Source organism: Trichoderma reesei (genome assembly GCF_000167675.1).
Source record: "Trichoderma reesei QM6a unplaced genomic scaffold TRIREscaffold_3, whole genome shotgun sequence".
Taxonomy (NCBI): Eukaryota; Fungi; Ascomycota; class Sordariomycetes; order Hypocreales; family Hypocreaceae; genus Trichoderma; species Trichoderma reesei.
Genome location: NW_006711150.1, coordinates 549,885 through 573,276, shown reverse-complemented (window position 1 = coordinate 573,276; position 23,392 = coordinate 549,885). Strand labels below are relative to the sequence as shown.

Below are 23,392 nucleotides of genomic sequence, written 5' to 3'. Positions count from 1 at the left end.
GAGGTATTCGTCCTTGAGACACCGGCCTTGTAAGTCACAGGCTTGGGCATATCCGTCTTGGAAGCGACAGGCTTTGAGGCAGTCTTCAAGGCAACAGACTTGGAGGCAGCATTCTTTGTTGAATTGGCAGTCGCGGAAGCAGCAGCCTTGGTGGAGGCAACAGCCTTGGATGCGCGCGTCTTAGAATCTGTCGTCGCCTTCGCAGCGCCCGTCTTGGGCTGGGCCGTCTTTGCATCGCCGGCAACGACAGCCGCCTTCTTGGAATCAGGAGGCGTGGAGGCGGGCGTGAGCAGCTGCTCGGTGGACCCGTCACCTCCCTGCTGGCCAGGCTCGTGCAAGAGTTTCTGGAAATCTTCCCAAGAGCCGTAGCGAGCAGCTTTCTATTCAATTCGCGGGGGAGTCTTGGTAGAGGCAAAGGGGCTCGCACTTCTCCTTGACGCCGCGGTTAGCCATCGCATGTCAGACACAGATTCAAGGGTGAAACAGCAGACACTCACGATCGGCGACGCTCTCCCTCCTTGCGCAGGTTCTCAATGATGCGGAGCATCTCCTTCCGGCCACCGTTGCTATCGACCATCTTGCCGGCCATGCTCATGGACACCTTCTCCCTGGCGTTGGCGACGAGCAGCCGCTTGACGAGCAGGTGGCGCATCAGCAGGCAGACAAAGACGCCGCAGTCGCTGCCGTTCTCCTGCTGGGGGGAGTCGTCGAGGTTGACGAAGCGGATGGGGCGCTTGACGATTTCGCTGAGTTTCCTAGTGGCCAGGTTGGCCTCGCCGTAATTGGCGCCGCCGAGCGAGTCGTAGTGAAAGGCGATGCCGTCGAGGACGGAGACGAGCAGCAGCGACCAGTGGCTGCCGCCCTCGGCCATGGCGACGTTGCGGTTGTCGTTGATGGGCAGGAAGACGTGGGTGACCTTGCTGAAGTCGGGCAGCGCGGAGCGAACATGAGCCATGTCGGGTTCCTTCATCAACAGAAAGGTCATGCTCGGGCGCAGCAGGATGATGCGGGCCTGGGGGTAGCGCGGCAGCGTCTCGCGCTCGAGATACTCCTCCCAGAAGGCGATGTTGTTGTCCGTCAGCCAGTCGTTCTTGAGCGACTTGATGTCCTCGACGGTGAGCAGCACATCGTAGTAGCTGAGGTACGCCTTTTCGGGGGCCAGCTGCCGATCCAATGACGTTAGCATGCACGAGTCGCGGAGGAGCGAGTGGCAGAAGCGTGTGAATGGACGGAGGAGGGTCAGCTTGTAAGTCAAGCGCTGGAGACGGCATACAGAGTCGCCAAAGTGGCGGGCCATGCGCTGGCGGAACGGCATCCTGTGGTGCTTGCGCCTCCTTCGCTTGCCGTGATGCGAATCGTCGCGCGACGTCGACGCTCGGCGCGAGGAGCTGGAGCTGGAGCCGGAGCTGGTGATGCTGCCCCAGGGACGGATGGCCTCGGACGAGCTGGTGCTGCTGCCGGAGCTCGAGGCGCGGCTGCGGTAAATGAAGGAGAAGCCGGTGAAGTGGCTGCTGTAGCGCGACAAACAGGAAAAACAACGACGACGACTGGTCAGAACTGACAACCCTTGAAGAATCTAGAGGAGATGAAAGGAAGAGGAGCCGGGCAACAGGGAGGGGAGAGACGAAGAAGCCTTTGAAGTAGAAAAAGTCAAAGGGTAAAAGTGAAAAAAAAGTGAGGTGAGGGCAGATTAGATGGGGAAAAAAATAAATTGCGGGGCTTTTGGGGTCTGTTCAGCTCTTTTAAGTTGGTGGCCGGCAGCTGAAGCGAAGCTGAGGAAGAGGCTCGCAGATGGAGATGACAAAGGTGAGAAGAAGGAGGAGGAGGAGGAGAAAGAAAAGAAGTAGTAGTGATGGAAGATGGTTGTGTATGATGGCAAGTATGATGGTGAGTGTGAGTGTGAGTGTGAGTGTGTGTGTGTGTGTCACTCGTGTGCTTGGAGGGATCAGGTAGTAGAGCGCTGCAGTAATACCTACATATACCGAGGTAGGTCATGGGCATATATAAGGTAAGGTATGATGCGTGTGTGTGTGTGTGTGTGTGTGTGTGTGTGTGTGTGCAAAGTACAAGCCAAGCAGAAAACAGGATTGCCGGTACTTTGAAGTTGGCGTAAACAAGGCAAATGGATGGAAACAAGCAAGCAATCTGGATGAAACAGGCCGCAACCCGGACACGGGCACCGACACAGGCGGTCTCGTTCGTTGCACCCTCAGGAGCAACTCAAAGCCCGACAAAAGGCGTATAAAGAGTCTAGAACCCTCCTCGAAAAGTCAAGGCACTTGACCAAGCTTTCGGATATCAATGGTTGGATCCAATCTGACTGGAGGCAGCCCGGAGGCACCGGCACCCAAAAACAGAGAGTCGGGTGAAAAGCATCACTCCCAGAGCCAAAGGTGGGCTGTGCTGCTTGGTGCCTTGGATTGCCGGGGGAATAAAAAAGAAAAGTTGAGGCGCTTGCGTCACTCCCCCATGGCGGCGCCCATTCTTAGCTGAGCCTAGCAGCAGCAAGAAGAAAAGAGAACAACATTCGATCTGAGTGAGCAGATGACTTGACTTCTTTGACGCTTTTAGGCCAGAACTGGGTAGCCTCAGCCGGGCAGTGACAACACCAGCTTCCATCAAATGCCGGAGTCGTAGATGATGCAAGCAATCGATCATCAGAGACAATAGAAAAAGCAATGCTCACCTCCAGTTGCTCGTAGGCGAAGACGACGCCGACGACGACCTCGACGACCGCATCTTGTAGTAAGGAATATCCAATCGTTTCAAATCCCAAAACCAACGTATCGCAAAATCCGTAAGGTAGGTAACTCTCGTCTCGCACTCGATTCGGCTCGAACCTCGTTATGACTTGTAGTTGTTGTTGTTTCAATGATGGCCCTCTCGTCCTGAGCAAGCACTCCGCGCGTCCCTTTTTATTCCTCTCCTCTTTTCCCCAGGTTAGGCACCAAAAAACAAAATAGAGGCCGGCAGATCAGATGTGTGTCTGCTGTCACTGCACACAAACCGCCAATGGATGAACCCCTTCTCGCCAATCCCAAGCTCGCTCGCGTCCCGTCTTTTTTTTCTCCCCCCTTCGAATGCGGGCAGCCAATAGCCAACCAACAGCCCGGTGCAACAAGAGGAGAAGCGAATCGAATGTCAACAACACAGCATTTGGCAGAAGACAAGAAACAGCAACAAGTCCTAGACCCCACGATATATATAAGGTACATAGGCATATATACATACATGTGCTACGACCTAGTAGTACTTATACCTAACCACTTACAAACGACATGTCCGTACTCTCCCCTTTCCTCTCCTCCCTTCTCTTCTCGCCGCCTTTTCGGCTCTTCAACAAGGTAATCAGGCACCTGCATCTGTCAAAAAAAACCCCCGTCCAAGTGTCTCGTTTCAGAGCCTCCCCCATCCTCAATCCGTCCAGGCCCGCTCTCTCTTCTCCTCCCTCCCACCTCATCCTTCATGCCCAGTTTCAGCTACCCAAAGCTCCCTCTCGTACCTCATTGTGGACATGTATTACCCGCTGGCATGCACGTCACGTCACCTCTGGGTCGCCATCCCGGGCGGACTTTCTTTTCTGTTCACAATCTCTCTCTCTCGCTGCTGTAACCATCGTCCCCCCCACAGGGGACCCCTTTTCCTTCCATCCCGCTTCTATTCCGAACCTCTTCTTGTATTTTCCCTTTCTTCCGCTTGTCATGTTTGGCCCATTTTGCTCCTCCTCCGACGTATCATTCATTCCATCTACACCATCAATTTCCATCGTGTAAGCATCAGGACTTCGCTGTCCTCCTACTCCTCCCCACCTTGCATTACGTAGTTGTCCTCCGTAACAGCAAACATCGTACACCCAATTGCACTGCACTGCACTGCACGCATGCATACATCCCCCCTCCTCCTCCAAAGATGGCACTTCTCACAAAGTACACACTTCTCCCGCGCCGCACATGCCAACCAATCCCAATGATATTTCTCCGTCAAAAAAACACCCCCCACAACAGCCAGCTTGCTTCTTCCCTCCCGTCTTACAATTTGAAACCCCCCCATCGCTGGCAACTTGGCATGTGCCAATCCCACCTCGACATCCTACCTATCCCTCACCCAAACACCACCTAACATATCTTAGCCTTTGCCTTGCAGTCGCTTACTACTGTATTAGTCTCCATGTATCGTGGTCCCTACCAGCAGCCGCAACTGACATCAGTCCACGACAAGCCCGACTTTTTGCGACCTGCGTCAATGCCGAGAATACCATCACCATTACTACCTACCTACCTAGTAGTGCATAACAACTCACCGAGTACCACTTCGACTCTCCATATACGGTAGACGCCCCCATTCTCCCTGCCGTAGGAAGCGCAACAACTCCATTTCCTCCAGCGAGCTACTGTAGGTACATGTAACCATGGGGATTGAAGCCCCCCCGTATCGCCGTGACAGCTCCTCTCACCGCCGGCTCTCCCTGTCATCCTCCCACGCTTGTTCCAGAGCCTCCAATTGTCCGGGGGTAGTATAAGCTAAGGCACTTGCTTCGTGGCAGCTCAATGAGCGGTTCATGATTCATCGACATGCCCGCTTTGAGACAGCAAACACCTCGTCTCAGACCAAAGCATGCATCATGATTCCGCACCTCCAGTATACACACGGACGCTGCTTCTCCTGATTGGCCGTCTGCACACTTGTCACTCACATCCCACACCACATCATGCAGCTCTACGCACTGCCACCACTCAGACCCGACTCAGACCCTGGGACAAATCACGACCCGTCTGCCACATACGGACTCAAGATTCACGAGCTTGACCAGTTGCAAAAGCCATACATCATTACAATCATGCGATATTTGCATTAGACATTAGGTTCCAATTACCCAGGCACAGCCGGTGATCAACAACAACTAACACCACTGTCACCGACCAATCAACACACAATGCCCTGCGGTATCACCAGCTTCACGACGGGCCAGTCCCAGCTTTCTTGTCACGAAGACACTCATCACGTAAAGCCCTCAGTCCCTGACGTACACGGACGCGGGCTTGACGTCGTGCTGCTAGAACCCCGTCCAGCTCCAATGCCGATTCTGCACGAGCAAAGCTCCTCGTTTGAACAGTTTCTGTTACCCTTTGGATGTTTTTGTGGAAAGCTTCTCCTTGACCAGAAAGAGACCCTGCCAGGCTGTCGCGATCTTGTAGCAAGCGTTGCCGGACGGCTGAGAGAGATTCTTTCCCGCCGCTGCGGTACACGTTTGCGACATTGTATGTCGCTGCCTTCTTGTCGTCCAGGCGGGCAATCAGTTGCTATGGAGCGGTCAACACGTCATGTCTGCAAGCGATTTGTCGGGCACTACTCACCTCGATTGTCAGACGGATCTGCTTGTTGACATGGGTGATGTCGATTCCTCCCACAGCAGGTGCCAGTGTCGCTTCTGGGGCCTCGTGTGCTGAATTGGCTTCTCCCAAGAAACTCTTCATGATTTTATCACGAAGTTTTCTCCCGATACGGGAGTTGTGCTTCTTGGTCGGATTTTTGTCGCTGAGACGTCGCAACCACTGAGAAGAGGATCTGCCTTGGATGTCTCCAAAAGCGCTGTTATGTTGTTGTTCGATTTGCTTGTCTGTTGACGTACTTCTTAGGAAGGAAGGGTGATGCGGTGCTGGTTGTCGCTCTGGTAGGGTTTCCAAGGCCGGATCTGCACGAGGCACATGCTCAACTCTTCTACTAGGCGCAGTATCCTTGACAACGACGGGGCTTCCCCGTTCAGAAACGCTGAATTGTCTTGAGATTCTCCTTCTCTTGGACTTGTGTTGCTCACTAGGCTCCGGCTCAGGTTCGTTGTCTCTCTCGATAATGGCTACCGGCGACGGCGGAGGGCGACGACGACACTGCTTCGGCTCCGGCACCGCAGCAGTTACTTCAATGGTCCTGGCAGGGAGATTGGCAGTCCTGGTAGGGACATGCGTGCTGGTAGGGACATGCGTGCTGGTAGGGACATGCGTGCTGGTAGGGACATGCGTGCTGGTAGGGACTTTTGTGTCGACTGGCCCGCGCTGTTCGGTGCATGGCGGATCAAGGCTGCCTGAGGAGCTTCGTATCACAACCGCTGCGGGAGAGCTGCTATGCGCAAGGAGTACGTTCTGTGGAGGAGCCAAATTTACCTTGACCGGGTCGGCTTTTGCTTTGGTCTTTCTTGAAGGCCGACTTTCCGCGGACTTCCTCGGCCTCTTTCTTTTACTACCAGCCTCAGCCGGAGAACTTGCTGCCACTGCCGCATCTTGCAAGGCACGAACAATGGGCAGTCGAGGAGCGGTGGTCTTCTTCTTCGTAGCAGGTACGTCGAGAATTTCTTGGGTTTGTGAGTCGAAACGAATGGGCTCTTTGGCCCTCTGCCTCTTCTTCGCTTTTTGTCCAGTTTGCGAGGGGCCCTTTGGCTCATGCACATTTCGCTTGGCAAGTGCTGGCGCGGGCGGTGCAGGCTCTCTTGGAGTCACGTCGCAGACGTCATCGATAGGTACTCGTGTCGACTCGAGGATACCATTGGTGGTGTCAGGGGAAGAATCAGCGGCGTTGGGACTGTCCTGGAAGTCCCAAATGTCTTTGACGGCGTCGCTGGTTCCGACAGGTGAGCTTCGCCTCGCCGTGGATGCCGTTTCCGAGAAGTCGATGTGTCGTCTTGGCGTACCCGCCACTTTGGCTTCATTCTCGCCAACGGCTTCGTTCTCGCGGATAGGGATTGTACTTGGTAGGTAGCTATCGGCCACCACCGGACTGGAAAATGGATCCAAAGACTCGAGATCATCGAATTGCCATACATCGTCTGCGGGAACTTCACTCACATTGGCCGGCGAACTTCGACGAGTATTTGACGTCGAACCCGCGTCGGACCAGGAAAAGGGGTTACTTGGTCGGGCAGCTGGATCCGTCACTCCGAGTGTCTCCGTGTGATTGACTTCGAGCAGTTAGTTGTCTGTGTTGCTCTGGGGGTGGAACGACTTCTCACCTTCAATAGTTGTATCCACAACCATGACTTGTTCCTCGTGTCTGCTCGGGGTGACCTCCAGCTCGCTAAACTGTGTAGCAGTTCGCTGCATGCGAGCGTGCGTAGCTGGCTTGTTACGTAGTCTCGGAGCCATCGTCGATTGTAGTCAGAGACAACAAGTGGTTCCAAGAGACGGTGACGTGAGGGCTTGATTGCAACTAAGGTGATAGATGGAGAGGGTGGATGAAGACGAGATCAGGAGAAGAATCTCAGCCGGCGTTAATAAAGAAGTTTGTCCGTCACTGAGGTTGAAGAAAATAGAAAGTCCGACGAACCGGAGAAAGGAACGAGATGATCCTCAAGCGTCAACGCAGAAGAGACTGAGCTTTGACGCACAGAAGAAGAAAGCAGGGGAATCTCAAAACATCAATCATGAAAAGCCTTGATGGGCGAGAGCAAAGAAGAAGAAAGACGAAGAGGTGAAGAGGATAAGAAGAAAGAGGGGAAATGGATGGGAAAATTCTGTTTTGTAGGCGGGCGATCAAGAGGGAAGGAGTGCCTGATGCTTCGTTGTGAAGAAGGAGCGAAGAGGTGAGCCTGAGAATCGAGGTGCCGGGGAAGGTACAATGGTCACCCCCCGATGTCGCAATGAATCACAGAAGAGTGACCTGCGAGTAAAAATACCCTGAGCAGGAGTTATTTTATCTGGCAAATTCATTGAAACAAAAGAGTACCAGCGTCTGAACAACTTGCGTAGATGTGCATCAACTCTGGCAATCGCCACCAAGAAGCCGCAAGGCTACAGCTAAATCTACCACCCAAACACAAAACACACCAAACAACAAACAAAAGGTATCTTCGCAGCAGCAAATCAGAGCAAATTCTTCCATCCAGCCTCGCGGCATTTCTTCACCAGCGACTTGACCTCCTGCGAACGGGCCCTCGTGGTCACCATGAGCGCATCGGGGGCATCGACAATGACAATGTCGTCGACACCAAGACACGTAATCAGGCGGCCAGACACGGGCACCACAATTCCTCCAGCGGTTTGCTCAGAGACGACTGACAACAGAAACATGTTAGCGAACATTGCTTGAGATGCATAGTGTAGATAGTGATGGCTTACCCAGTCTTTGGTCACCGAGAACGCGAGGCTTGTTGGACTCGGCGGGAAGCATCTCAGCCAAGGACGAAAAGTCACCAACATCATCCCAACCTAGGTACAACAGTCAGATACAAGACATTCCAATGTTACGTGACGCAAGTTCAAAGACTCACCGAATGTGGCCGGAATCACCGCCACCTTTCCTTGAGCAGCCGCAGGCTCAGCAACCGCGTTGTCAATAGGAATCTTCTCCAGCGTAGGCCACACTTCTTCCAGCGCAACCTTGCGCGCGGCTTCATCATCCCACACTTCAGAAATGTTCGTCAAGCCATCGTAGAGAGCCGGGCAGTGCTCCTTGAGCAACTCCATCAGCAAAGAGGCCTTGGTGACGAACATGCCGGCGTTCCATCGGTACTGCCCCGTAGCCAGGTATTTGGCAGCAGTGTGCGCATCAGGCTTCTCCTTGAAGGAGCTCACCAGACGCGCATGCGGCGCCGTCTTCAGGCCCAGCCGATCACCGAGTCGGATGTAGCCGAAGCCAGTAGCAGGATGAGAGGGTGCGATGCCAATAGTAACTAGGTAGCCCTCCCGAGCCACTTCCACCGCCTCGGTGACGGCAGCGAGGAAGGCATCCTCTCCAGATATCATGTGGTCCGCCGCAAAGGATCCAATGACTGCATCTGGGTCCCGTCGAAGGAGAATCGCCGCAGCCAGGCCGATGGCAGCCATGGAATCTTTGGGTCCAGGCTCAGTGAACAAATTGGAAGAGTCCAGGTTGGGCAGCTGGCCGAGGATGCCCTCCGAGTGGGCAGGCCCCGCCACAACAGTCATCCGCGAAGGCCCAGCCAGGGGAAGAAGTCGATCCCAGGTCGACTGTAGCAGACTGTTGCCGCAAAGGTTGACGTCAAGGAGGAATTTGGGGTGGTTCTCGCGGGAAAGAGGCCAGAGGCGGGTACCAGCACCGCCTGCGGGGATCACAACGTAGAAGCCGGGGATCTCGCGCTGCGTAAAAGAGAGCGAGTGGATGGGAATCTCGCGAGACGGCGATGTGATGAGGGCCTGCGAAGGCACGGACGGGGCAGTTGAAGGGTGGCGAGGCAGGAAAGGTGATCGGGCTCTCTCGCGGCCGAGGCTGGGAGACATGCCGGCGGAAAGGCCTGTAGGGCTGTGATTGCGTCCTTGCTGTTGCGGTCATGGTAAGGATCAGGCAACTTTCAAGAAAGAGAGTGAATTGGAGTTGTTTGCGCAGAGGAAAAGGGGGCAAAACAACATACTGCCATGCTCTGGAGCATAATCTCCATGCTCTTGTTGGACGATCGAAGTTCTGCGCATTCCCTTCGCAGCTCGGCCATCTCTTGGTTCTAATCTCGGTGTTAGCCTCACTGCTATCACGACAGATGCATCTCACTGAGGGCCCGCGATTGCCGCTGGCAAGTCGAGCCGCAATTCCAACCATCAGCCGACAATGAAACTCCCTTACCTGCTTCTCCATCGCACCCATGATGCGCTCCAGCATCATCTCAATGCCCATCTTGGGCACCTCTGAGACAGTCGCCGCCATGATTCTGGCTTGAAACGATTGATTGGTTGGTCGATTGATGAAAACGAAAGTAGGTTGCCGGTAAAAGAGCGGATGACAGAATTAAAGGTTGCCAGGAAATGAAGTCTCTGGGAGAAAATAACGACGAAGCTAGAGGTAAGCCAACAAACAGTCCAAGGCGCAGCAGCAGACACGACGCAAGACTCACGTCTAACTCAATTTCCGCCTCATTCAAAAAGTCAGCATCACAAGACCTGCACACATACAGACACGCACACCAGGTGAGATGTTCAAGTATGAAATGAGATGAGATGAGATGGCTAAAGTTCTTATGCAGTTGATAACGTCGATGACTGCCAGAAAAGGACACGCAACGTTGCCCATTTTTTTCTCTCATATCCCCCTTCAACGGCTTCCCCCATCCGTCTCCAGTGTTTTTTTCCCTTGCCATCGCAACGGCTTTTCCTAAAATGAAGCTAGCATAGCCTAACAATCAAAACACACCGAGACACAACGTGGACGCCTGAAACCAAGCCGCCGGCGTCACAATACTACTACTCGTATAGGTAGTAGGGGGTAAAACCAAGTGCTACTACTAGAATGCTAGAAGGCTTCGATGGGGGACCCGTTGGTCCAAGTCCAGCGCCCAGGTGAGGCTGACAGAAGACATTGCCTGCCCATTTGGGAGGCGTTGACTCGTCTCATTCGCCTCTGCGGGAGCAGAAGAGGGTCAATTGGCGAAAAGAGTTGGTTCCGTGTGGTCTTTCATTGGACCTGGATTCTCTTCGGCTCTTTTTGACTCGAGTCGGTTTAAATAGGGGCGGGTCGACTTGTGGACTCGAGAGTCGGTAGTGTCGCGGGTCGGAGTTTTGACTTGTTAGCTGGTGGATCAAGAGGCTGGCTGGGCTTGGCTTGACAGATGGCTCAGTTGTCTGGTCTACGTACGTATTCCTGTCAGCATCCAAAGCACCAAGCGATGATCACTGTTTTGGTGGTGTGGAAGATTTCCAAAGACTAGATGTAGTATCATTTAGTATGTATGCTGCGGTTGCACTATCTTTGCTATATAGACGACAACTGGTACTGTTGAGCAGGCTCGCGGCAAATACCAAGTGTTCTGAGAAGCTCGCCGAATCTACTCGCGTTTTCCTACTACTACCTACCTATAGCAATTGCTCTCGAATACGAGGTATACTCCGCTCCGTATCCTCTTGAGACGGGCACCACTGATTCCGAATCTGCGTCTTCATATTACATGAACTCATCGCAATGGTCTTCTTATTCAGCAAGAGTAGATTCAGGGGATCAGGCACACAGCACATCAGGCGTCGTCCACTTTCACCCGCCTTGTCACTTGAGTGCGGCCATTGTTCCAAAAATACCACATGGCATCAACCAGTAACACATACTACTAGTCGTAACTCCGGCCAGCGAATCAATTCCAGGCTCGAGTGCGGAGTTTCGCCTTGACCCCAGGCATCCTAGGTGCCCAGTTGGACCTCGCCAAGTTTGATGTCACGACGTGATTATTCATCCGCTTGCAGCGCTGCCATAGGTCGGGCCATCGGTCTTCGCAGCCAGGCTCAGGTCCGACGCTCCGCACGACTCGAATTCCGCTTCTCCCTAACCGTTAGTCACAACCTGGAGAGAAGAGCAATGGCGGCGAATCTGCAGGTCGGGCAGGATTCGATGGAAAGCCGAGCAGGGCTTCTTCAATGGGTGGTCGATCGTTGTAGCGTTAGTGATAAATAGGAAGCCCCCTAGCCGCGTTTCATGCGTCGTGAGTTGTCGTTTCCAATAGGTATATGCTCCGCTGCCTTCAAGAGTCTCCTGTGAATATTTTCCTCAACCTCTCATCGCCTCGTCCTCGTGCGCAAACCGCTTTGACTCTCGTACACCACATTGTGTCCACCGCAGCTCGCCATGAAGGAACAAGACACCGTCTCCACTGCCGTGGCAGCCTTGGAGAAGGCCGAGACAGCAGAGGAGCAACCATCGAACTCGTATCCGCCGATCTCCTCGATTCCCAGCACCTCGTTCGAGCGCCTCGCACAAGCGGCCGAGGACGCCCCCAAGGATGTCGCGACCATTGCCGAAACAGTCCTCTATCTCGCCTACGGCTCCAACATGTCGGCCGAGACATTCTTGGGAAAGCGGAGGATACGGCCCCTTTCTCAGATGAACGTGTCTGTCCCCCTCCTGCGACTGACATTCGACCTTCCTGGATTGCCGTACCGAGAACCGTGCTTCGCGAATGTCGGATACCGAAAAGTTCCTGACCCAAAGCTGCCCGACCCTCTTCATCCACCCATTGTTCCGCCGCTGGACCCTCGAAAGCCGGGGCTCGAATGGGACGGCAGCCTTCTGGGAGTCGTGTACGAGGTGACGAAGGAAGACTATCGAAACATTATGAGATCCGAGGGCGGCGGCTCGGGCTACCAGGAAATCGCGGTGCCTTGCATTCCCCTACCGGCGGATGTTGGCCTTCCAGAGAAGCCAACGCTGCCGCCCTTGCCCAAGCCTTTCCTTGCGCAAACGCTCTATGCGCCGTACATCCCGCTGGATGCAGGCGCAGGCAAGAAGAGTTGGTGGGCCAGGTTCGTCACTGGTCCCCATAGGCCCAAACCCGACTATGCTCAGCCGAGCGCCCGATACCTGAAGCTCTTGGTAGATGGTGCTCGAGAGCACAATCTCCCCCAAGTCTACCAGGACTATCTGGCGTCCATGCAGCCCTACACACCCACGACGCTCCGGCAGAAGATTGGCCAGAACGTGTTCCTCCTCGTCTGGGCGCCGATGCTGATGTACTTCTTCACCATCACGACCTTCCTGGCCGACGAGAGGGGCAAGGTGCCGCGGTGGTGCGCGAACACGATCTCGGGGCTGTTTGGCATCATGTGGTACAGCTACGACAAGGTGTTTGTCCACATCTTTGGCGACGGCGAGCGAACGCAGGAGCCGAAGAAGGATTTGACGAGACGCGAGTCGGTTTCCGGCGGGACGGACGAGGAGAAGGCAGCGTTGTTGCAGGACGTTGAAGATGAATGAAGAGAGGGAGGTTCTCTTTTTCTCGGTTTTGTCTTGATGGGTTATTACATGTACATGTATTTGGGTTTGGCGTGTCAGACGCTGGTGCTGACGTTACCCGGCCATTGTATTGCTGCACCTACACTTTTAGCGACGAGCGGGCTTCAAGCCATCAACTCAGCCTTGCACGGCGATTGGCTTCTTCTTTGTTCATGCACATTCAGTTTACTTAGATACAACCAATAGAGCGAATCAGGAGGCGTCAACTTGCCGTCTTGTCCATTGAGTTCTGCATTGTCTCGCACAAGCTAAACGGCCCTTTGATCTGGTAGCCCGAAATGCCGCTATTCCACCACCTCCTCGGCTCCTTGTCTTTGATCGTGATGCTCCCGAGCAACAGCGGCATTCAATCAATTTCGTCGCGGAAAATAAACACAGCACCAGCATCCTCATTGCAGCAGAATCAACCTCTGGCATGTGAAAGGCCAGGGGTGACGGGATTGCATGCTGCACGCCAGCGTTGCATGTGATTCTGACGGGGTTCCCTCGCATCTCGGCGAAAAAAAAGGCACCAGCCAGGATCCCAGCAGTTCGGTTGGGGCCGTGGCCCGATGCAGCAGGCGGTGAGCGCTACCTCACACAGACATGCCATGCGTCATTGGCGGCACAGACGAGCTGGACACAAGAGCCGCAGGTTCTTCTCCCTCTTCTCCCTCCTGCTTGCATACTGGGTATATAATACACAGACCAGGCACCCGGCTGCTCGAATTGCATGCTTCGACTCTCCATCTTCCGCTTCAGTTCCAGACTCGGGACAGGCCCTTTTCCGTACCGACACAGCCTTCGATTCGGCTGCGCCTACAGCTACTCGTCCAACTACTCCTACAGCTGCTACTCCACCACCAGCCCAACAACCGGCAAGATGGCTCTCTTGGGCGGACACGAGAAGAAGCACAAGGTCACCATTGTGGGATCTGGCAACTGGTACGAAGGGATCACCGCGTGATATCTTCTGGGCACATGCTAATTCAGCCGTCACAGGGGCTCTACCATTGCCAAGATCATTGCTGAAAACACGCGAGCCAACAAGGAGCTCTTTGAAGAGGAGGTGCAGATGTGGGTGTACGAGGAAGACGTCAGCATCCCCAAGACGTCACCGCACTACGACGAGGCCGTCGGCGACGCTCCCCAGAAGCTCACCCACATCATCAACAAATACCACGAAAACGTCAAGTACCTGCCGGGCATCGCCCTGCCCAGCAACATCGTCGCCAACCCCTCACTTGTCGACGCCGTCCAAGACTCCACCATTCTCATCTTCAACCTCCCCCACCAGTTCATCCGCAACGTCTGCGACCAGATCCGCGGCAAGATTGTGCCCTTTGCGCGCGGCATCAGCTGCATCAAGGGCGTCAACGTGTCCGACGAGGGCGTCAGCCTGTTCAGCGAGTGGATCGGCGACGGCCTCAACATCTACGTCGGTGCGCTGAGCGGGGCCAACATCGCCAGCGAGATTGCGGCCGAGAAGTGGTCCGAGACGACGATTGCCTACGACCCGCCGCCGATGGACAACAGCAGAGCGCCCACGCCTCGCTCCCAGAGCCCCAACGTGACCATGACGGTCACTGAGCCGCCTGCCGACATGCAGCATCGCGATGCCCGCGGCCGCAAGTCCAAGGCGAAGCTGACGCCCGTGCCGGCCGAGTACCCGCCGCTCGACCACGAGTGCTTCCGCACCCTGTTCCACCGCCCTTACTTCCACGTCCAGATGGTCTCTGACGTCGCCGGCGTGTCGCTGGGCGGCGCGCTGAAGAACATTGTGGCCCTGGCTGCCGGTTTCGTGGACGGTCGTGGCTGGGGCGACAATGCCAAGGCTGCCGTGATGCGAATTGGCCTCATGGAAATGGTCAAGTTTGGCAAGGAGTTCTTTGGCGAGACGGTGCGCACCGGCACCTTTACCGAGTCGTCGGCCGGTGTCGCCGATCTCATCACGTCGTGCTCGGGCGGCCGCAACTTTCGATGCGCCAAAAAGGCCGTTGAGAAGGGCATCACCGTGGACGAGGTGGAGAAGCAGGACCTCAACGGACAGAAGCTGCAGGGTACCAGCACCGCCTTTGAGGTGAACAGCTTCCTCAAGGCCCGCGGCCTGGAGATGGACTATCCTCTGTTCACTGCCGTCAACTCCATTCTGCTGGGCAAGGCGAGCGTTGACGACATTCCCAATCTGGTTTCTGAGACGGAGAAGAAGCCGCTATCTATTTTGTAGAGCATGAGCAAGCATAAGAAAGAAAAATGAGTTATTATACTATGTATACAGCGGCTACGTGGTGAGGAGTGGCGTTTGGGATACATGTCATGAAACGGTAGATCCGGCTGGGAAAATGTCATATCTTGTTTACGGCATGTGCTTTGTTAACATGATATTGTTTGGTCTAGTAATTCTCGTCTCAATGCATTCATATGCAGAGGTGAATGGCCTCCAAAAGCAAAGTGCCTCCATGTACGATAATCTTCATCTTCTTTCATCCAGCATGATCAGCTACCACGACGTCAACCCATGCGAATCCCATAATCTTACATATGATGTAATTAAACCTGCAAAATTCCCATCCAACTTATGATGCAATTGGGATTTTCCCATATGAAGCGTAGACCCTCCATCCCCTGAACAACAGCAACAAGGGTCCCGGACGATCTCTCCGGCAATGCTGGAGCTGTGTTATCCATAGCCGTATCCTTACCTATCCAGCAGCATCACGATCTTTCCAAACCCGAACCCACAACTTCTGTATTTTGTTCCTTGGAATTAACCACCTAGTCACGGATAGCATGACCAGTACATAGGAATACATCGTTTAACTCGGTTGGATTGGTAATAAAGGCTTTTAGGCGAGCACGGAAGACTGACAGTATATGTCATTTATTCCTTGTCGATCTGGTTTCTCGGCTTTCGTATTGCTGGGTCCGGGAGGAGCAAGTCGGTCATGTCGATCGGTGGGTGGGTGGACGAATTCAGGTTAAGATACAGTATACTGTGCAGTGCATCATACATACAATTCCCCCGATCAACTCATATTTCCATTTACACACCACCATCATCGTCATCTGCCATTGACTGTGTAACTACCTTATATCGAAAATGGATGAGAACATTGGTAGAACAGGCTATTACCCGGGGCTTCTCGCTTCCACAAGGATCTTACACCACCATCACCACATTCTCCCTGAATTCTCCCCCATAACCTTGTAACGCACATACATGCACACATGCACCAAAGCATCACACACCCTCCACTCAAGGCAAGCCCCAAACAATATATACAACTCCTTCCTCTCACCTGCAGGAGAACAAAAACGCCCAGCCCTATCAGGAAAGTTAGTACATAGTATAATACTCGTATGTACGGTATATATTTGTATGGCAGCTGTATGTATGTATATACACCCCCGTAGTCATAGCCGTCAAGCTTCTCCACCCCTTGTACGCAAGTCATGGTACCGATCTCGATCTTTTTCGTATACATACAGAATTGGACGTGCCCCCCCCCCCCCCCTTGGAGACGGATCTGCGAGAAAAGAAGAAAAAGGCTGTGTCTTGTGAGCGGCTAGGGATGCGGGATGACGAACGTGGATTTTGTAATGGTAGTTGAGTTTTTGTACATGTTCGACGACAATGGCTTTTTGGTGGTGAGAAGCTCCAAGGGTGCTCGGATATGGCTCGGGGAGTCAGAAGGCCTTTTTTTTTCTTATGGAAAGCGGATGTTGAATGAGGGAGGATAGTAAAGGATGTTTGAAAGGTGTTTGAGATGGTGTTTTGGTTGAGTCATCAGGGTAGGGGTTGGTGGTTTATTGGAGATTTTGGAGTGGTGATGAGGCTAAAGCTGAGTATCAAGGTCTCGACTTATATGCCAATGCCAGGCTCAATTCTTAATGCAAGCAAGAGTGTCTCGCGCTGCTTATGGTATGTTAGAGGATAAGACATCCAGAAAGAAGTCATTCGATAAATATATATCAACTTACAATGAGAAAATGGAATGTCAAAGCCGGTATGCACTGCGTACGTACACTATCCAAGACTACAGTAAGATTGGTGTAAGCTGCGAATAGCGTCAACACCAAGAATCTACTAGTTGTCCGTCTACAGAACCACAAAGACGAATGGCAATAACAAAGGTGCGAGAAATTACTTTCATTATACGATCATTAAGTAGTCGTCAGGCCGCTTCTACATTAACCGCTTGCGATTCTACCTGCTTCACCCACCGCACGGCGCTCTCCCTCAGATAATTCTCAATCAGCTCCGACCCGCAGTTGCCATGCTCCAGCAGCATGTTCTTGAGCACGATGCGCTCGGCAATGAGGTCCTTGAGGATCTGCGACAGCTGCCGGTTCTCCTCCTCCAGGGCGTCGTGCTTGGCGCTCAGCTTCTCGACGGCGATGCGCTGCCGGCCGCGGCACTTGTCCGCCGCGACCCGGTTCTTCTCCCGGATGCGCGCCCGGCTGGCTTCCTGCTCTTGCGCCGTCTTGGTCCGGCGAGGCCTTTTGGAGATGCCTCCATCCGCGACGGGTGATGCTCTAGGGGATGTCCTTGGTGATGATGTCTTTGATGATGAGGAGGATGAGGATGAGGATGATGATGATGATGATGATGACTGCTTTGCGGATGAGGATGATGTCTTTGGTGATGATGATGATGACGATGCTGTCTTGGTGGATGGTTTTCGGGCCTTGGTCTGCTTCTTTGGGGCTGCCAAAGGCTCCTCCTGCTTGACTGCTTGTAATGATGAGGGGGATATTGACATGAACTGATCAAAGGAGCAGTGGTCAGATGGAGAGGTGGCGGTGGTGGAAGGGCTGAGCTCGCGGCCGTGTGAGAGCTGGTCGTTCTGGTAGTCCCAGATGGGGGTGCCGGCGCCGACCGAGCTGTCGGCCCCGGAGATGACGCTCTCCGCCGTCGCAGGGCTGTGGAAGGTCTGGTCGGGATACTTGAGGAAGCCGTCTGCCATGTCCCATTCGGCGGCCTGCCAGGGGGGAAGGGTAGGCAAGAAGGCATCTGGGTGTTCTAGACCTGACGAGCTGTGGCACACGTCGGGCCATTTCGGTGGCAAGGCGCCGTCCCGGTCCGCCGGTGCAAAGGGCATGGCAATGTGACCTGCATGGGCGTAGTCTGGACCGCAGGCGATGAATGGGGGAGCTGCGGCAAGGCCTGCCATGATGCCAGTGCGTGAGAGGCTTTTGGTTGGGGCCGGTGGACGATGATATCTTTGTGATGGTGTTATGAGATGTAAAAGAAGCAGCCGGCCCTGGGACGATACAGGTCCTAAGCAGGATTGGGCAGTCCGAAAAGAGCCAAAGTTGTTTTTTTTTTCCAGTAGCTAGATCGACAAGGCAAAAGGAGGAGAGCTGCTGCACCGACCATGAGGAGGAAACGTCATTGTTAAATATATACTCGGCCGGATTCCCGCCTGGTCGGGGCCTTGAGCAGGACCTACTTGTCCAAGCAAATTCCGGCGACCTCGAGCTCCTCTCCAGGTGAGATTGTTACCCCTGGCACCCGTTGGATTTGGCACAGCCGGATTAGCGCACTGGAGCCATGCCTCAGACCGTTGGAAACGAGGGCTTCGTTTCGTGGTCAAGGCCGCCGGGGAGGGCACACAAGGTTCCAACTAGGCAATTGATCTGAGCACGTCTCGCTGGCCGCTGTACGAGTACAGTGCATACAGACTTGCAGCACAACCCGGGCTGTGGAGAGGTGCGTCACGAAGGGGTGGTCCGGCGGGTCGCGCACACGTACTAAATACATTCGTACATGCGGCCGGCGGAGTGTGATGGCTTCGTGCAATGAATGGCACAGGCTGGAGCTCGTCCTCGTCCGTAGGCTGTAGGTACAGCAGGCAAGGTCGGTGCTCCGGGTCCAAGAAGCAGGGAGGCCACACACCACCACCACGAAGCCGGTCCCCGTTCCGGATGGGACCCAATCCGTCCCCTTTGCCAGGCTAATAAGGCTTGTTTCTGCTGTCCCAAAAAGCCAGCAGCTCCACGGAGGGGGAGATTCTGAGGTTGAGCACAATCCTGCGCTTCCAAGTGTGCCATCTCAAGCAGACCTGGGCGAGACAAGGCGACTGGAGCAGCGGCCCCCATCACCGTGGCCCGGCCTCCTGGACGTGACCAAGGAAACAGCCGTTGTTGCCCAAAAGTCCCAGCATGCATCTGTATGTAACGAGCACTGTACTGTATGCGCGCCTCAACGCCGAACAAGCGGTCATGCTCGTCCTCTCGAGCTTCCACGCCCGCTTGCATGTATGCATGTCCTTTGGCATGTCCCAGGGCCAACACCCACACCGAAGCAGAGCCAGGAGATCCCCGGTTCCCCTCGCAGCGTCCCCCGACAGACCCGTGGCCCATCGACAGGAAGCGAGGCCCGCCGTCCAATTGACGAAGCCATCGGCGCTTCCCTCGACCAGCGCTACTACTGTACTGTACTGTAGCGTATGAGTATGGATGTCCTCGTAGAGGCTCCGGCCGGATGGCGTGGGTGGAGTCTTGCAGAGGGGAGACCGGGGGGGTCCGCCAGCTCTGAAGCTCGATCGCCGCCATCTATCTCGATCGCGATAACCTCTGTCGGGCTCGCAGCGCCGATGCGTCTCGATGGCAGTCGATGCCTTGGCTTTTTTGCGTCCTGTCGAACATGAGCGACGGAGGAAATGCTCCGGAGAGAAAGCTCCGGGCCGCCCTGACACGCGCCTTGTTGCAGCCAGTTCTGTGCAATATCACCGACCCACGCCAAAACAGGGACGGCAGCAAGGTTGGAATAGCCTCAACGTTCATGCTCGGCGCAAAAACGTGGCGGTTCGGGCCCCAGATGGCTCCAGTCAGGGCTCAACAGGTGTAATATTATGGCCCAAGCGAGCTCGCGCAATCTCGATGACCGTCCGCGCAAGGGGGAGAACAGGATGGAAGCACGCAAAAAGCACAAAGAGCACCAGTCACGTGTGCTGGCACGTGGCATTCCAAGGCCGCCTTCTTGGGATCTTGGTTGCTTGGCCCGGCTAAAGCCAAGCAACCAAGCTTGGGAGCCATCTGCCCAGTTTCCAGGCTTCAACGTTCCGTCTTCTCCACAGCCGCGCAGCCATCCGGTTTCCTGCAAGCCACTGCATGCTCCGGGCTGTTTCCTTGGCACCGGCCTGGATGCCGCGGCGATGCGCGACCCTTTGTGAGCGGCCGTTTTGGCGACGCTGATATAATACAGGCGATGCTTCCCTGGGAAGGTGTTCGACTCGGCATCTTTGGGCCCTCATACGAGTTACCCCAAGCTCAAGCCAACATGCCACCAGACCGACACGTCGTCGTCCTATCGTCTTACGAGTGGTCACGCCGGGCACGTACGAGGCATGGACAGGTAAGACGGGGTGACTTTGACTAGACTGCCAATGGCGTCGGGCACTTTGAACAAGTCCTTCCGCTGACCATCGACCGCCGTGAGAGGAGGAATGCAATACCGAGCTCCAAAGGCGTCAACATCGTATCCCAACTGCTATAGCTGCCATCGCTATTACTTCTAGTCCCACGACTACCTCCCTTGAGTTGCGTTACTTGACCTATGGAATTGGGATCCGGAGACACCAGGTCTTGGACCTACACGACAAAAAAGTCCGCCTAATGCATGTTACCACCTAGCGGCCACAGGGTCGGATGGGGACCAATTTACGCGAGCTCTTAGCTTCCTCGACAAGCACTTTGAAGCCATCCCTGGATCCCCAATTCCCAGCGCCAGAGGGGAAGAAGCGAAGGAAGAAGCGGAGGAAGAAGCGAAGCACCACCACCCTTGGCTCGCGGCATCCCATCTTATCACCTACCCATTAGCGCACGTCATCGCCTAAACCCAGGACATATTTCTCCTACCAAAGATGCTAATACCTGCAAAGTACTGATACCTCCGAGTCATCGATCGATGAGATGCAGATGCTCCACGAAGATGACCACACGAATCTCACTGTGCTCCGGTCGCATTTCAAGCTTCAAGCTGCCGTTGTGCTATTATCTGCAGCAACTGGAAGGGGGGAACTACACCATAGGTTCAGTCCTGCGCGGCCGTCTCCAGCAAATTAGCAAACGGGGCTGACAGGCGTTCCACCAAGCTTGTAATCCTTGATCCTTGCCCCCCATCATGTCTCCAAACAGCCCATGTCGTCACTAGCTTTTCCGCTTGTGCCAAAGGCACCGCAGCAGCAGAAAAAAATAAACAAGAAGAAAAAAATGCAGATCCAAGAGAGGAAACCTGCGCGGCGTCCTGATACTTGTAAGCTGGCTGTGGCAGGTTGCGAAAGAGCTTCAGCATAGAGCCATGCCATGGCGAGTTTTGACATGATGAGCAGGCCTAAAGAGAATCTCTTTGTCGAGCTTTGCGAAGCTGTTGATCAGAGAATGGGGGGCGCCTTGTCAATCTATCAGTACTCCGCCCTTCGTATATCTCTCGCAGATAAGGTACGATCTCGATGTTGAAAAAAAAGGCCTGCCCACTTCAGCACGAAGTGGCAATTCGGTTTCCTTTTCTGGCCTCCCGGCACGCCTGGTATCACCAGTATCACGATGCAGTGTCTCGGAAATCTCCGACTGATAGCTTGGAGGAACGTCAATGGTGCGATGGAGACGGGGAGCCTCGGAGTGACGGTAGCAGCAGGTTTTGTCGTAGGTCTCTGTGAAGTACAGATGCTGTGAATGCAATCTAGATAGCTGAGTCGACCTATCCCAAGCAACGGAGCATTCTCTCGGGCTTTGGGACGGTTCAAATGCTGCCATGGACGGAGAGGAAGATTGGATGCCTTTTTGCAACTTTACGATTGAGATTGCACCCAAAGGCAGCAAGCAATTGTGACCTTACATTTTCCGATGTCATACAGGACCTCGTGGTCGTTCTGGGAATGGCTGCGATTATACCTTAGCATCATCCCTCGCCTCATGGGAGAGTGTAACAATGCTGTGATTCTTCCCGACATAGCGCTGAAGATTCAGTTGGATAGCCAGACATGGTCAAGCAGCATCTCCCCGCGTCGCCGATTGAAGCTATAATTGCTGCGAAGGCACGATAGGCAATCGACCTATCTTTTGTAAATGTTGTGATGCTTCTGCGACCTGGCCGGTGCAGTAGTTACTTGTGGGCGTGCCTCCGTAGGGATAATTAGTAAAAGAAGGGGCATGTAAGTCGGCGACCCCAGTGTCTGAGTACCTACCTATTGTGCAATCTCTCGGCACGCGTGTCCGGTTCGACTAATAGAACAAGAGAATGGAGAATTTTTTTCCAGGCACCATTTCTCAGATGTATGGTCTTTGCGAGGCAAAACAGCATCCTAGACATCTCGTGGGAGTGAACCATCGGATAGCAGCACGGCGACGTTTGCTGCACGAAGAGATACCCGAGAGTGGTGCTAGTAGATATTACACCTGCGCATTCACTGTCATGACAATTTTTCTTGAACAAAACATCGCATTTGTTGGATAAGAAGGAGGGGGAGAGAAAGCCAAAGCCCCGGACTTGGAGTTTTTCTCAAGAAAGTCCAGGCAAAGTTGTGCCGCCAAAGTTGATGCATGTTGTGCAGGGTAGGGATGTTCCAGCTTCGCCATGCTGAATATGTCTGGTAACCTGGCACTGCCCGCCAAAACAGTAATACTAGAGCGGTGCGAAAGATCGAAAACGTATTCTTGGTCAGTCTGAACTGTATTGAAAGAAGATCAAAAGAGCTGGATCGCCGATGATGCTCGGTGTGCGAGCAAGATGACATGCACGAAGGAAAGGCTCAGCAGCCACTCGTTGTAAGTTGAACCATCCGCCTAGCTGGACTTGTGTCATCAACGCCCGCGCGCCACCGGGCTACTTCACCACCTACATGTATCCATCCTCGGAGAACCGAGTCCTACAGGATGTCTTATCCCTGGACAAACGAAGAGAGCAATAGAGCAATGAGTACGAGGACACAACAGTACTATTCCATCATGTCGTTGGCGAATGATTCTCAATCCCAGCCCTTGCGTCATCCAAGTCTGCCAGCCGTCACTTTACAATCCTCCTCAACACCCCCCCTATCGGCAACAAAACACACAAAATAAGCCCCAACGCCACGGCAATTTGGAAATCCGAGCAAGACCGAGCTGCACTCCCAACGGCGAAACAACATCTGCGAAGACCGGCCATTGAAAGACGGCATTCGTAATCTATATTGTCATGCGATGGATGGAATGGCGAAACTCAACAAAGAGTGAAGGGATTATCTAAGCGAGTAATAGGCTCGGAGATTACTAGACAATTGTTTTCGCCGGGGGGCTCGTCAAGCAATGAGGATCTACTAACCTCGTTTCGTATTTGGACGGCCCGTGATTCGAGGCTGGCCGGCAGCTAATCGATCAGTGGATGCCGATAGCGCGATCCTGTTGCTGTTTTGGGTAATGGAAAAGTCCGCCCTTGGGGAGATCTGGATCTGCGTGGGCCGGGGATAGGGACATAGGAGCGAAGGGGGAAGGATGAGGCTGTGGGTATTGGATGATGATGAAGAAGAAGAAGAAGGAGGAGGGAGAAGAGGAGAAGGTGTTGGATGCAGAGGATTCTAGAGGCGTTGAGAAAAATGTATATAAAGATGGGGAGAATCGTTCATCTCGAGGAGAAAGAAGAGAGCAGAGCAACACAGCAAAGACACTTCTTCACACACTTATATCAAGATCCACCCAACAAAGATTCCAAGAATTCACC

General features: G+C 54.0%; 5 protein-coding genes across 5 annotated transcripts; 2 read left to right on the top strand and 3 right to left on the bottom strand.

Moving 5' to 3' along the window:
- Positions 1-493: 493 nt before the first annotated feature.
- Positions 494-1,528, bottom strand: TRIREDRAFT_75258 (uncharacterized protein; the record flags this gene model as incomplete). The annotated part of the gene is made up of 2 exons (XM_006962603.1): positions 1,274-1,528; positions 494-1,162 (listed from the first exon to the last, which is right to left on the bottom strand). Exons 1-2 carry the CDS (start codon positions 1,313-1,315, stop codon positions 494-496), a joined length of 711 nt encoding a protein of 236 aa, XP_006962665.1. The 5' UTR covers positions 1,316-1,528.
- A 6,322-nt stretch (positions 1,529-7,850) lies between these two features.
- TRIREDRAFT_56690 (uncharacterized protein) lies at positions 7,851-9,227 on the bottom strand (the record flags this gene model as incomplete). Its single annotated transcript, XM_006962602.1, has 3 exons — positions 7,851-8,041; positions 8,106-8,195; positions 8,258-9,227. The coding sequence occupies 3 exons, from the start codon at positions 9,225-9,227 to the stop codon at positions 7,851-7,853; spliced, it is 1,251 nt and encodes a 416-aa protein (XP_006962664.1).
- A 2,401-nt stretch (positions 9,228-11,628) lies between these two features.
- Positions 11,629-12,603, top strand: TRIREDRAFT_29439 (uncharacterized protein; the record flags this gene model as incomplete). Its single annotated transcript, XM_006962470.1, has 1 exon — positions 11,629-12,603. A coding segment is annotated over one exon (975 nt), but the record flags the coding sequence as incomplete, so codon positions are not given.
- A 970-nt stretch (positions 12,604-13,573) lies between these two features.
- Positions 13,574-14,917, top strand: gfd1 (glycerol-3-phosphate dehydrogenase, NAD-dependent; the record flags this gene model as incomplete). Its single annotated transcript, XM_006962425.1, has 2 exons — positions 13,574-13,635; positions 13,693-14,917. The coding sequence occupies 2 exons, from the start codon at positions 13,574-13,576 to the stop codon at positions 14,915-14,917; spliced, it is 1,287 nt and encodes a 428-aa protein (XP_006962487.1).
- A 1,654-nt stretch (positions 14,918-16,571) lies between these two features.
- TRIREDRAFT_120365 (Basic-Leucine zipper transcription factor) lies at positions 16,572-18,001 on the bottom strand (the record flags this gene model as incomplete). Its single annotated transcript, XM_006962601.1, has 3 exons — positions 16,902-18,001; positions 16,672-16,717; positions 16,572-16,603 (listed from the first exon to the last, which is right to left on the bottom strand). The coding sequence occupies exons 1-3, from the start codon at positions 17,862-17,864 to the stop codon at positions 16,572-16,574; spliced, it is 1,041 nt and encodes a 346-aa protein (XP_006962663.1). The 5' UTR covers positions 17,865-18,001.
- Between the last annotated feature and the right edge of the window lie 5,391 nt (positions 18,002-23,392).